Here is a 13,323-nt window from a genome sequence, read left to right as displayed (position 1 = left end):
CTTTCGTGCCTGTATTAAGGTATCAATGACTGACTCTGCCTGGAGATTGAACGCTTGATTTTATCATAGAGTGGCTTCTCAGTCAGTCTCAGAAATTAGATTTGGATCGTTGAAAGGACCCTGAAGTAAAAGGTCCTTTCTCAGCGGCAGAGTCCATGGTGGAAAGGATGACATGTCCACTAGATCTGCATACCAGGTCCTGCGTGGCCACCCAGGTGCTATCAGAATCACTGATGCTCTCTCCTGCTTGATCTTGGCAAGCAGTCGAGGGAGCAGAGGAAACTGGAAACACATAAGCCAGGTTGAAAGACCAACTATCAGTGTCACCTTGGGATCCCTGGACCTGGATCCGTAACACGGAAGCTTGGCGTTCTGGCGAGACGCCATGAGATCCAGTTCTGGTTTGCCCCAACGATGAATCAATTGTGCAAACAGCTCCGGATGGAGTTCCCACTCCCCCAGAAGAAAAGTCTGACGACTTAGAAAATCCGCTTCCCAGTTCTCTACACCTGGGATATGGATAGCTGATAGGTGGCAAGAGATTCTGCCCAGCGAATTATTTTTGAAACTTCTTGTTCCCCCTTGATGGTTGATGTAAGCCACAGTCGTGATGTTGTCCGACTGAAATCTGGTGTACCTCAGAGTTGCTAACTGAGGCCAAGCGCTCTTAGTTCCAGAATATTTATTGGAAGGAGAGTCTCCTCCTGAGTCCACGATCCCTGAGCCTTCAGTGAGTTCCAGACTGCACCCCAACCTAGAAGGCTGGCATCTGTCGTAACAATTGTCCAATCTGGCCTGCGAAAGGTCATACCTTTGGACAGATGGACCCGAGATAGCCACCAGAGAAGAGAATCCCTGGTCTCTTGATCCAGTTGAGGGGACAAATCTGTGTAATCCCCGTTCCACTGACTGAGCATGCATAGTTGCAGCGGTCTGAGATGTAGGCGGGCAAACGGCACTATGTCCATTGCCGCTACCATTAAGCCGATTACTTCCATACACTGAGCCACTGAAGGGCGAGGAATGGAAAGGAGAACACGGCAGGAATTTAGAAGCTTTGATAACCTGGACTCCGTCAGGTAAATTTTCATTTCTATAGAATCTATCAGAGTCCCTAGGAAGGAAACTCTTGTGAGTGGGGATAGAGAACTCATTTCCTAGTTCACTTTCCACCCATGCGACCTCAGAAATGCCAGTACTACGTCCGTATGAGACTTGGCAATTTGGAAGTTTGATGCCTGTATCAGGATGTCGTCTAAATAAGGGGCCACTGCTATGCCCCGCGGCCTTAGGACCACCAGAAGCGACCCTAGAACCTTCGTAAAGATTCTTGGGGCTGTAGCTAATCCAAAAGGGAAGAGCTACAAACTTGTAATGCCTGTCTAGAAAGGCAAACCTGAGAAACCGATGATGATGATGATGATCTTTGTGTATCGGAATGTGAAGATAAGCATCCTTTAGATCCACTGTAGTCATATTGACCCTCCTGGATCATAGGTAGGATGGTACGAATAGTCTCCATCTTGAATGATGGAACTCTGAGGAATTTGTTTAAGATCTTTAGATCCAAAATTTGGATGAAGGTTCCCTCTTTTTTTGGGAACCACAAACAGATTTGAGTAAAAACCCTGTCCCTCCTTTGGAACTGGATGGATCACTCCCATAACTAGGAGGTCTCGTACACAGTGTAAGAATGCCTCTCTTTATCTGGTTTGCAGATAATTGTGAAAGGTGAAATCTCCCTTTTGGGGGGGAAGCTTTGAAGTCCAGAAGATATCCCTGGGATATAATTTCCAACGCCCAGGGATCCTGAACATCTCTTGCCCACGCCTGGGCGAAGAGTGAAAGTCTGCCCCCTACTAGATCCGTTACCGGATAGGGGGCCGTTCCTTCATGCTGTCTTAGAGGCAGCAGCAGGCTTTTTTACCTGCTTACCTTTGTTCCAGGTCTGGTTTGGTCTCCAGACCGTCTTGGACTGAGCAGCAGTTCCCTCTTGTTCTGCATTAGAGGAAGTTGATGCCGCACCTGCCTTGAAGTTTCGAAAAGGCACGAAAATTAGACTGTTTGGCCCTTGATTTGGACCGGTCCTGAGGAAGGGCATGACCTTTTCCTCCAGTGATATCAGCAATAATCTCCTTCAAACCAGGCCCGAATAGGGTCTGCCCCTTGAAGGGAATGTTAAGCAGCTTAGATTTTGAAGTCACGTCAGCTGACCATGATTTAAGCCATAGCACCCTGCGCGCCTGTATAGCAAAACCAGAATTCTTAGCCGTTTGTTTCTGATGCCATTGTTCATTTGACTAAACTAAAGAATTGGCTAGCTTAAGTGCCCTAAGCTTGCCAAGTATGTCAAATGGAGTCGCTACCTGTAAGACCTCTTCCAGAGAATCAAACCAGAACGCCGCAGCAGTGACAGGAGCAATACGATAAAACCTTGTTGAATAAATATTTTCTTAAGGTAATCTTCCAATTTTTTATCCATTGGATCTAAAAAAAAAAAGCACAACTGTCCTCGACAGGGATAGTAGTACGCTTTGCTAGAGTAGAAACTGCTCCCTCCACCTTAGGGACTGTCTGCCATAAGTCCCGTGTGGTGGCGTCTATAGGAAAAAAAATTTTTTCTAAAAATAGGAGGGGGAGAGAACGGCACACCTGGTCTATACCATTCCTTAATTTCTGTAAACCTTTTAGGTATTGGAAAATCAGTACACACCGGCACTGCATAGTATTTATCCAGTCTACACAATTTCTCTAGCACTGCAATTGTATCAGTTATTCAGAGCAGCTAAAACCTCCCTGAGTAACACACGGAGATGTTCAAGCTTAAATTTAAATGTAGAAATATCAGAGAGTCAGGTATCTTTCCTGAGTCAGAGACATCACCCACAGACTGAAGCTCGCCTTCCTCAGCTTCTGTATATTGTGAGGCAGTATCAGACATGGTTCTTAAAGCATCAGTATGCTCTGCATTTAGTCTAACCCCAGAGCTATCTCGCTTACTTCTAAATTCAGGTAGTCTGGCTAATACCGCTGACAGTATTATCCATGACTGCCGCCATGTCTTTTAAAGAAAACGCTATGGGCGCACTGGATGTACTTGGCGCCAATTGAGCGCGAGTCCCTTGAGCGGGAGTCAAAGGATCTGACACGTGGGGAGAGTTAGTCGGCATAACTTCCCCCTGTTCAGATTCCTCTGGTGATAAATTTTTTAAAGACATATGATCTTTATTGCTTAAAGTGAAATCAGTACATTTGGTACACATTCTAAGAGGGGGTTCCACCATGGCTTCTAAACATAATGAACAAGGAGTTTCCTCTATGTCAGACATGTTTATACAGACTAGCAATGAGACTAGCAAGCTTGGAAAATACTTTAAATCAAGTTAAGCAAATATAATAAACTGTACTGTGCCTTTAAGAGAAACAAATTGTCAAAATTTGAAAAACAGTGAAAAAAGGCAGTAAATCAAACGAAATTTTTACAGTGTATGTAATAAGCTAACAGAGCATTGCACATGGATGATTAACCCCTTAGTTCAAAAAACGATAGACTTTTTTAACAGTCACAACAAACTGCCACAGCCTGCTGTGGCCCTACCTTCCCCAAAAAACGATTTTGGAAAGCCTTTGAGCCCTTCAGAGATGTCCTATAGTATTCAGGGAACTTCTGAGGGAAGCTGGATATCTGTCTGTAATTTTCACTGTGCAAAAAAAGCGCTAAAATAGGCCCCTCCCACTCATACTACAACAGTGGAAAGCCTCAGGAAACTGTTTCTAGGCAAAATTTAAGCCAGCCATGTGGAAAAAACTAGGCCCCAATAAAGTTTTATCACCAAAGCATATATAAAAACGATTAAACATGCCAGCAAACGTTTTATATTGCAATTTTATAAGGGTATTACCCCTGAGTGTAAGCATACCAGTCGCTATTAAATCACTGTATTCAGGCTTAATTTACATTAATCCGGTATCAGCAGCATTTTCTAGCATTTCCATTTCTAGAAAAAAAATTGTAACTGCACATACCTCATAGCAGAGTAACCTGCACGCTATTCTCCCGCTGAAGTTACCTCTCTCCTCAGACATATGCGAGAACAGCAATGGATCTTACTTACAACCTGCTAAGATCATAGAAACTTCAGGCAGATTCTTCTTCTATTTACTGCCTGGGATAAAATAGCACAACTCCGGTACTATTTAAAAATAAAACTTTTGATTGAAGTAAAAAAACTAAACTATATTTCACCACCCTCTCTTACTACCTCCATGCGTGTTGAGTTGCAAGAGAATGACTTGATATGGTAGTGAGGGGAGGAGCTATATAACAGCTCTGCTGTGGGTGTCCTCTTGCAACTTCCTGTTGGGAATGAGAATATCCCACAAGTAATGGATGATCCCTGGACTGGATACACCTTACAAGAGAAATACAACCCTTTTATTCTTGACCTCCAACTGTCGCAAAGCCTCTTCCTGGGTCTAAAATGAGTAATCCGACTTCCTTCAATCATGGCGTTGAATCAGATTCCCCCGGGGAGGGCACGATTGGAGGATAACCGATCCATGATTTCTGACGTAGGAAGAGGCTTGCAACGTCCGGGGGGGGAAGCTGTAGCAGCTGTCAAGATTAAAAGGGAAGTATTTTCACAACATGAGTGAAATGTAAATTTTAATGAATTTAAGTGCCCCTGTTTTTACTTAAAAAAAAAAAACAAACATTCACTTGTATTCCTGAGGGCATAAACATACTCTGACAATATATTGCCCAAAGTACAACCCCTAAAGGTGGCTATAAACAGGTTTAGTACGATCAAACTCTTCCATTTTTACTATTGCTGACTTTATTAGTATCGTTAAGCATAGACTATCTAGTCTTAAGACAATTAGAGCCTACCTGAGGTCACCAGACTAGCCCCTTGCAAGCCACTGGGAAAATCAGAGTTTGCTCTCTTTTGCTCAATCACTCTCAATTGTGAAATTCCGCTTAATGTGTATAAATTGGCCTTTGGCATGTAGGATTGAAATGGAGGCTATTGGCTTGCGGTAGAGAATGGTGTTGATTATGCCATTATCAAAACTGGCAATCAAACTCACATCTAGGTATGGCAGAGTTCCAGGATCAAAGGAAAATGTAAATGATAAGTTGACATTAGAATTTAAATATTGAATTAAGAGCGGGATATTTTGACGATCTCCCATCCAAATGAACAGATCATAGTTTATACACCTTAATTCAGTCATGGAAGGGATTATTACCTCCAAAGATGTGGGACGCCTCCCACCAACCCATACAAAGGTTGGTGTAGGCTGGGGCAAATTTAGCCCCCATTGCAGGTAGAAATGTAAAAATACCAGAACTGTGGATCACGTAACCAGCTAAGTTGCCTGAAGTATGTAAATTATAAATACATGCATACAGATTATCTGCAACGAACCACAGTCACTAACCAGATCGAGTCCTCCTGTGTGTGCGCTCCCTCATAAGCAGGACTCGATCTGGTTAGGGACTGGTTCGTTGCAGATAATCTGTATGCATGTATTTATAATTTACATACTTCAGGCAACTTGGATAGTATTGGACTGTGGATCACGTAACCAGCTAATTCAATGTTTACTATTATAATGAGCACCTAGTTTCGAATTCATCCCATTGGACAATACAAAGTAGGGGGGGTGAACCCATTGTCCAATGGGGAGAAGAGCTGAGTTTTATTGAGCACGTTGTACACTTTTAACTCAGGTAAAGAGTAAGGCTGTATGCTGAAACGTGTGTCACTTCTCAGCTCGCGAGACATTACTCTGTATCTTAACCCCGGGGTGTTCATCCCCTCCACTTTATGTGTATATTTTTTTCACTCATTTAGCTATACGGCGCCACTTTGTAAATAAATGTATTCACTTGCATAATATACCCGTCTGTGCTCCTCTATTCCGTTTTCATTGTTCCTATGGTGGAAAGCCTCAATAAATGGACCCCTTTCTTTGGTAAAAAAATATAAAATATTTCGGCTTAAAACCACCATGGGAAGATTTTGGGATGAGGGTGTCATTTGCGGCCTGCAATCCAAGATCATGTAGAAGATGATCACATGATTCTATAAAATTCAACAAGTCATATCTTAGGGAGATAACACATGATCTGGTCTTGCAAGTCAATACTGGCAGTATCAATGGGGGCTGGGAACACATCTTTATTCCAAAAAGAATTTCAAAGTCAAATCCCTGAACATTTTGTTCAAATCTACTATATTCTGGAAGAGAGCAAACTTGGAACTGGGTACAAACCCCAAACTATAACTTAAGACCTCTTCTGATTGTGTAAGTTGTATATCAGATAAATTGATCACTTTCAAACGACATTTGTTCCATGCCCCCAACCTGTGGTATCTTCTGCCTCTTTTTACCTCTTCCTATTTCACCTCATCCCTCGTTTGCTTTTGTGTCCCTGTGAAAAACCTGTTAGACCCACAGGGCTTGCAATAAAGTAGGTTAACATCTCCCTCACTGTCACTTAGAAATTCCTGTCTGCGCTCAACTGTCATATGAAATCAAAATCAGTACTTCTGTTCTTGGTAAATGTTCTGGTGATAATAGGGTAAGATCTGCTACTACTAACTAACTTTTGGTCCAACTACTGGGCCCTCATCTGAGTTTGGCTAGCTTGTTCTGCATCTGAAAATGTTCCTTTCTTATCCTGACCCCGATATCTGCCCCTAGGTATGGACCCGTTCCTATTTTGTCTATTTGAGCAATTATGCCAAATATACGCTCTATTATTAATTTGATCTTAGTTATCTGATTTTTTTTTTAAAGTTAATTACCCAATTTATTATCTAAATCTATCACCAGTCTTTGAGTAATACAGCCAATTCCTGATATTTGGGATGGGCTGTATAATTTAGTTGCCCCTGTAAATGTGTCAGTTCTTCTGACTTTGGCAAGCTAGATCTCGTTGAGGACAAGTTCCATAAGCTTTATTGAGCAGGTGGTTAAAGCATTGTTCCATTCTAAAATAAAGGAGGCATCATCCACCTAGAAGGTGGGAAATTTCTAGGTATCAGATCTATTAAATACTTTTGCAGAGCTCTTACTCTTATGAGGCTCCTCTCCATAAGAAAAAAAATGTCACTTATTGATAATGGCCTGTTGGTTAACAAAAGTGTCCTCAATGGTCAGACCTCTCACCACCTTGGATCTAGAGAAACTAAGTGAGAATAGATCTGAATTCGCCATTGTGTGGTTATGCGATATGAGAATACAATAAAAATGCCAGAGGGCTAAAGCATAGAGAATGCATAAGTCCCTTGAGGAGGTGAGAGGAAGACCCATAGTGGCAGGGATTGACTCTCTGATAAATATGTCCAGCTGGATAGAGTCGCTTTTGCTACCCTTAGTCTCAACTTCAAATCGTATCTTAAGGATACAAAACATTAAATAGCCTTAGACAAGTAGTCTGGGAAGGTTATACATGGCTTGTGGTGGGATTGTATTCGCCATCCCCTATAATTCTGGTTTAGAGGCTCAGGTATGCCTTAGATCAATTCAAGAATTTTGAAGGATTATTTGAGAGAGTCTTTGAATTTTTAGATTTTCATTTTTTCAAATTTGAAGGAGATTTCTACCTCCAAATAAGTGGGACTGCAATGGGGGCTAAATTTGCCCAAGCATACACCAACCTTTTTAGGGGTTGGTGGGAGGCGTCCCAAGTCTTTGGAGGTAATTCCTTCCATGACTGCATTAAGATGTATAAACTATACATTGACGATGAGCTGTTCATTTGGGCAGGAGATTCGTCAAGATATCCCGCTCTTCATTCAATATTTACATTTTATTGTCAATTTATCATTTACATTTTCCTTTGATCCTGTAACTGCCATACTTTTGATAATGGCACAATCGACACCACTCTCTACCACAAGCCAATAGCCTCCAATTCAATCCTACATGCTCTGGGTGGCCAAAGGCCAATTTATACGCATTAAGCGGAATTTCACAATTGAGTGATTGTGCAAAAGAGCGCAAACTGATTTCTCAGTGGCTTGCAAGGGGCTAGTCTGGTGACCTCCAGGTCAGCAATAGTAAAAATGGGAGTTTGATCGCACTAAACCTGTGTTACGAGCCACCTTTAACCCTCAGTTCATACAGATTTGTGACAGTTAACACCTACCAATATTCACTGCTGAGGATAGTCAAAGATTTTGCCTCAGCGGGTTGTAAATTTGTTGCCAAGAGGGGTTGTACTCTGGGCAATATATTGTCAGAGTATGTTTATGCCCTCAGGAATACAAGTGAGTAGTTTGTTAAGTGAATGTAAATTTTGATGCTAAAGTGCCCGATTTTTTTTAAAATTTGATTAACAGGGGCACTTTAATACATTAAAATTTACATTTCACTTGTGTTGTGAAAATACTTCCCTTTTAATCTTGACAGCTGCTACAGCTTCCCCCGGATGTTGCAAGCCTCTCCCTACGTCAGAAATTATTGATTGGTCATCCTCCAATCACGGCCGCCCCCCCCCCCCCCCGGGGGAATCCGTGTGATTAAACGCCATGATTGGAGGAAGCTGGATTCCTTATTTTAGACCTAGGAAGAGGCTTGCGATGACCGGGGAAGCTGGAGCGTCTGGCAAGATTAAAAAGGGAAGTATTTTCACAACATGAGTGAAATCTAGATTGATGAATAAAAGTGCCCCTGTTTTTTTAATCAAATTTTTAAAAACCAGGCACTTTATAAAAATTTACATTCACTTTATATATAAAAAAAAAAAAAGCGGACATTAAGTGTCACTTTAGAAACTATATAGCCTGTAGCTTCTGATATTACCAGAATTTTCCAATTAAATTATACCTTCTGTGTAGGTTTTTTTTTTTTTAATCTAGCTGAACTGCCAAACCACTTGTGGTATACACCCAATGTCAGAAGCAGGGAATTGGGTGCACTTCCAGGGAGGATATTAAAAACCATAGAAAATGGATTGGAATTTTCTGATTTGGTTAGATATTTTATTTATGTACACAAAAAAATCTGACCAGTTTTAAATGGCAGGTTATTGAACAGGTTTGTCTCCCTGTGAGGAGGCGGCAATAGGACTGAGAGGCTTTCACTGAGAAGCCTTCTGGCTCTTCATCTTTAAGTCCAGAAAACCCTATGCTTTAAAATTATATATATATATATATATATATATATATATATATTTCTGGTCCAATGACTAGTTATGCGCTACTCAAATGTTTTTCATACAATTCAAAGATATAATTTGGGGGTAGTGATGAGTTTAACAGGTTATAAAGATAATGTTTTTATAGTGAAGTTATCTATGTACACATCATGGGTTCTAATGAGCTATTAATTATTTCCCTAATAGGGTTGAGGTAATGTTGGTATGTGTATTAAAGGGACACTGAACCCAAGTTTTTCTCTTTTGCGATTCAGATAGAGCATGCAATTTTAAGCAACTTTCTAATTTACTCCTATTAATTTTTGTTCTCTTGCTATCTTTATTTGAAAAAGTCTTCAAAGCTTTTGGTTCAGGACTCTGCCGAAACGTGCAAGACAGGAGATAAGATGCCGTGTTTTCAAATAGTTTTACTATGTGGTTATGTAACCACAATAAAATTGGATTTTAAGTTTCAACTATGTGCCTGAAGGTTCGTTGGTTCTTTGACTGTTTATCCATTTGAATTTCCTACCGACTGGAGCCTCTGCACAGTGACCAACCGCAGAAGGTCTGGATTGTTGACATCATCTGGAGTACCCTTTCCGACGCCAGCGTATGACGTAATCTGGTGAGCGCTTCACTACATGCTTACTCATTAGCATCTTCATTCTACTTTGACAAGAAAGGATCTTTTGGGAGACAGAGCTGTAAGTGAGGCTTTTTAAACAGCAGGGACCCGGACCGACCACGGGAAGAGGTGCGGTAAGCTTGACCAAACTGATAGATGATCACGAGAACGGTAAGCTATTCCGGAGAACGATCCGCTGAGCCTGTATTTATACATGTACTCAATATACAGTTTTGCTCCCTGATCTTGTATTTTAAGTGACTTTGTATCTAATGTCCAGTACCCTTATGTATGGATATATACCAAGTTTATCCTGACTGACATTCCACTGTACCTTGAGTCACCTAAGAGGGGTCTTTGTTTACCAGAATATCTTGTAGGCTCTGTCAGCTTTACTTACAGGATCCAAAAGAGCCTTCCTCACATCCTCTCCATATCTGTTCCGTAAGCATGGTCCACAGAACTGTCCACGAATGCCCTGACACTCCATATTGCGACAATTGGTTTTTGTATCCACAGTTTTCTGACGACACTGGTGGCAGGTAGAGCCCTAGGAAAAAAGGAAATGTGACCAAACTGAGGAAAAATTAACCCCGCCACCCGAATTAGAGAAAAATTATTATTTTTTATTTATAAAGCACCAGATTCCGCAGCACTGTCCATGGGTAACAAAAATAAAAGGACAGTACAATATGAGAGACAAAATTTAACAAACAAATACAGGGGGAATTGGGAGCCCATTAGCTAGATGTAAATATGTGATGCATAGCCCTTACATGAACTGTGTTGTACACTTTGTACTTCACAGAATCAGCAACATTTTTTAGATCATCCTCTGTTATCTCTTCAACTGGACGCACCACATGGGGAATAGTGAGAACACTTGGCCGAGGGGCACGACGTCTTCTTGGTGTAACTTCCTAGAAGGCAAATACTTGTTCAGCCCTAATTATCCTGCTGAAGATATTGCACTTAACCAAAAATTATATAATTTAAATACCAGCTGTTTTTTTAAAAAAAAGGGATATGAATACTTTCGGGATTCATATAGAACATTAAGCAACTTTCTAATTTACTCCATTATCAATTTTTCTTTACTATTTGTATCTACAATTAGCCAATATACCAAAAAAAGAAAAAAAAAAAAAAAAAAAAAAAAAAAAAACACCTGAGGTAACCATGTCCTTTGATTTGTCCAGTTCATAGTTTCATGAATCACTGAGCATCCACTGACATTGATACACATTTTAAAATAGTGACGTTTAGAATTAAAGCTTTGCTAACTTGATAGTACACTAGAAGTAACTAGATAAGTTCTTCATCCCCAGTATTTGTTACACATCCCTAAATCTATATATGAAATCAGAAAAAAAAAAAAAATATATGTTTATTATAAAGTCAATGTTCTCTGTCTCTCTTTATGTATAAGCGTGCCTGTCTGATGCCAGTACTACACATACATCTATCTACTTTCATGTGCCATGTATAAGCTGTATTTATGACATGCAATTACCTAAACTACACAAGGATGTAGTTTACACTTGGTCCTGTCCCCCCTCCAAGCTTTCCCATTTTACAGATGCAAATATTCAAAAATCCAAACCTTTTCTAGTCCCAAGCAATTTCAATAAATTGTTTTGCACACATGTCACAAGAAGGTCTCACCCCCTGAGCTAGTAGATCATCTTGCAGACTATCCATTAGTTGCTGCCGTCTTTCAGCTTCAGGAGATGGAGGCTGCACACCTCCCATAGAACGAGTGTGCCGGCGACTTGTACGTTCTGGGTTCCTTCTCAACTCCTGAAGGCCCATAGAGGAACGAGGAGCCCTCCTAACTTTCTGTAGAAGGTGAATGACACGTATTACACCATTTATGGATAGCAATGACATTTAAGGAACGGCAAGTTAAACAGCTTAACATTTGGCTTATTTTCTACCATGGAAACTCAATTTTGTTGTATTATAAAAGTCTTTGGAAGCAGAAACAGGTACAATGGTCACCAATATATTGAGAAACTGCAGTGCTAGAATATGTAGAGCAGTAACATATCGCTAGTGAATGCTGAGAGGGACATCACAATTATGCATGCAGATTATTTTTCTAGAAATTCACATGCCGGAACAATATGCATTTTAATGAAATGGTATTCTAGATTTACCTGGGTATTGCCACCTTTGTCACCAGCATCCGGTAGCAGGTTTCCTGGAAGTTTCTCAAGATCAGCCATTAATTTGGCCAGCTGGGAATAAAAAAAAAAAAAAATTTTTTTTTTTTAAGGGTCTTTTAGAATGTCTCAGGACTAACGCAGACTATTGCAAAAGGTAACCAAAAACAGTATGTTTAGGACATGTACAGTTTAGTACACAATGGGGACAGACCATAGCTTTGTTGTCACGGATGTTCTTCTCCCTCCTCTGTAAGAAATCATTAGGTTGCTCCTCCTCAGAGTCTGAGGGTTGCTGTTTAGTGACCTTTTCAGGAGCTGGCTCTGGAGAGGAGTTTTGTTCTTCCTCCGATTCATCACTACTCTCAGAGTAGTAAGTCTTCTTGAAGGCAACACGTAGGGAGTATCTGGTGCCAGTCTTCTGCTCTTGATCTTTTGGAGGCTGTTTGCACCCTGTATCCTAAAAATAAATGCATAAAAACACAGGTCTACAAATGACTCAAAATATTCAGAATTTGACCTGAAAACTAGAATTTAAAAAGTTCTATTTTAGATTAATTAAATAAATTGCTGCTAAAAAAGTAATGTAAAAAGGGGCAGTAATTAAAAAGGTTGGTCTTTGCTCATGTACGAAGTTGGGGGGGGGGATGGCGGTGGAGAAACACTGCCCTTGTAATAAACTATATAAATAAATATCACCTTAATCATGCACCGTGAATGGAATACACACGATATTTGTGCGAGATGCATTTTAAGGTTTCATAAGCATATTTTATATTAGTCTTGCCCATATGCAGACTAGTTTAGCATCCTATAGTTGCTTCACTGTGGTTAAATTGTTCCAATGACTTTCTAGGAAACTTTTTTTTTTTTTTTTTTTATTTAGTCTTACATATAAAAAGCTGGTTTTGCTCATTAAACTATTACCTTCTCAAGGACATCCCTATATACACTGGCTGAGCCTGCAGGTAATGCCGACCTAATATTTAGACCTAAATACAGTTAAATCTTAAAAAAGGGACATTAAACAATTTTTTTCTCTCATGATATAGAGAACAATTTTAAACATTTCAATTTACTTTATTCTTTAGATATCCTTTGTGGAACAAATAGCAATGCACATGTGCGAGCCAACCACACAAGGCATCTATGTGAAGCCACCAATCAGCAGCTACTGAGCCTATCTAGATATGCTTTTCAGCAAAGGATATCAAGAACACAAAGCAAATTAGAAGTAAATTAGAAAGTTGTTTAAAATTGCATGCTCTTTTTAAATCATGAAATAAAACATGTGGGTTTGAGGTCCCTTTAATACCAATTATAGCTAGGCACAACCAGCTATTTTAGATTAAAAAATTGTGTCTTACATCCCACTG

At 40.2% G+C, this 13,323-nt stretch overlaps 1 protein-coding gene across 1 annotated transcript in view; it reads right to left on the bottom strand.

Annotated features, from left to right (window-relative positions):
* LOC128652610 (cell division cycle-associated protein 7-like) overlaps positions 1–13,323 on the bottom strand; it is a 144,447-nt gene that overhangs the window by 105,161 nt on the left and 25,963 nt on the right. Inside the window, exons 3-7 of the mRNA XM_053705542.1 lie at positions 12,162–12,407; positions 11,942–12,022; positions 11,448–11,621; positions 10,559–10,702; positions 10,183–10,332 (exon numbers count right to left, since the gene is read on the bottom strand). Coding sequence (XP_053561517.1) covers positions 10,183–10,332; positions 10,559–10,702; positions 11,448–11,621; positions 11,942–12,022; positions 12,162–12,407 — 795 coding nt within the window. The remainder of the gene's footprint in view (positions 1–10,182; positions 10,333–10,558; positions 10,703–11,447; positions 11,622–11,941; positions 12,023–12,161; positions 12,408–13,323) is intronic.

This window comes from Bombina bombina, chromosome 3 (assembly GCF_027579735.1).
Source record: "Bombina bombina isolate aBomBom1 chromosome 3, aBomBom1.pri, whole genome shotgun sequence".
Classification (NCBI taxonomy): domain Eukaryota; kingdom Metazoa; phylum Chordata; class Amphibia; order Anura; family Bombinatoridae; genus Bombina; species Bombina bombina.
The sequence above is the reverse complement of the archived record's forward strand: the minus strand, read 5'-3'. Positions and strand labels throughout refer to the sequence as shown.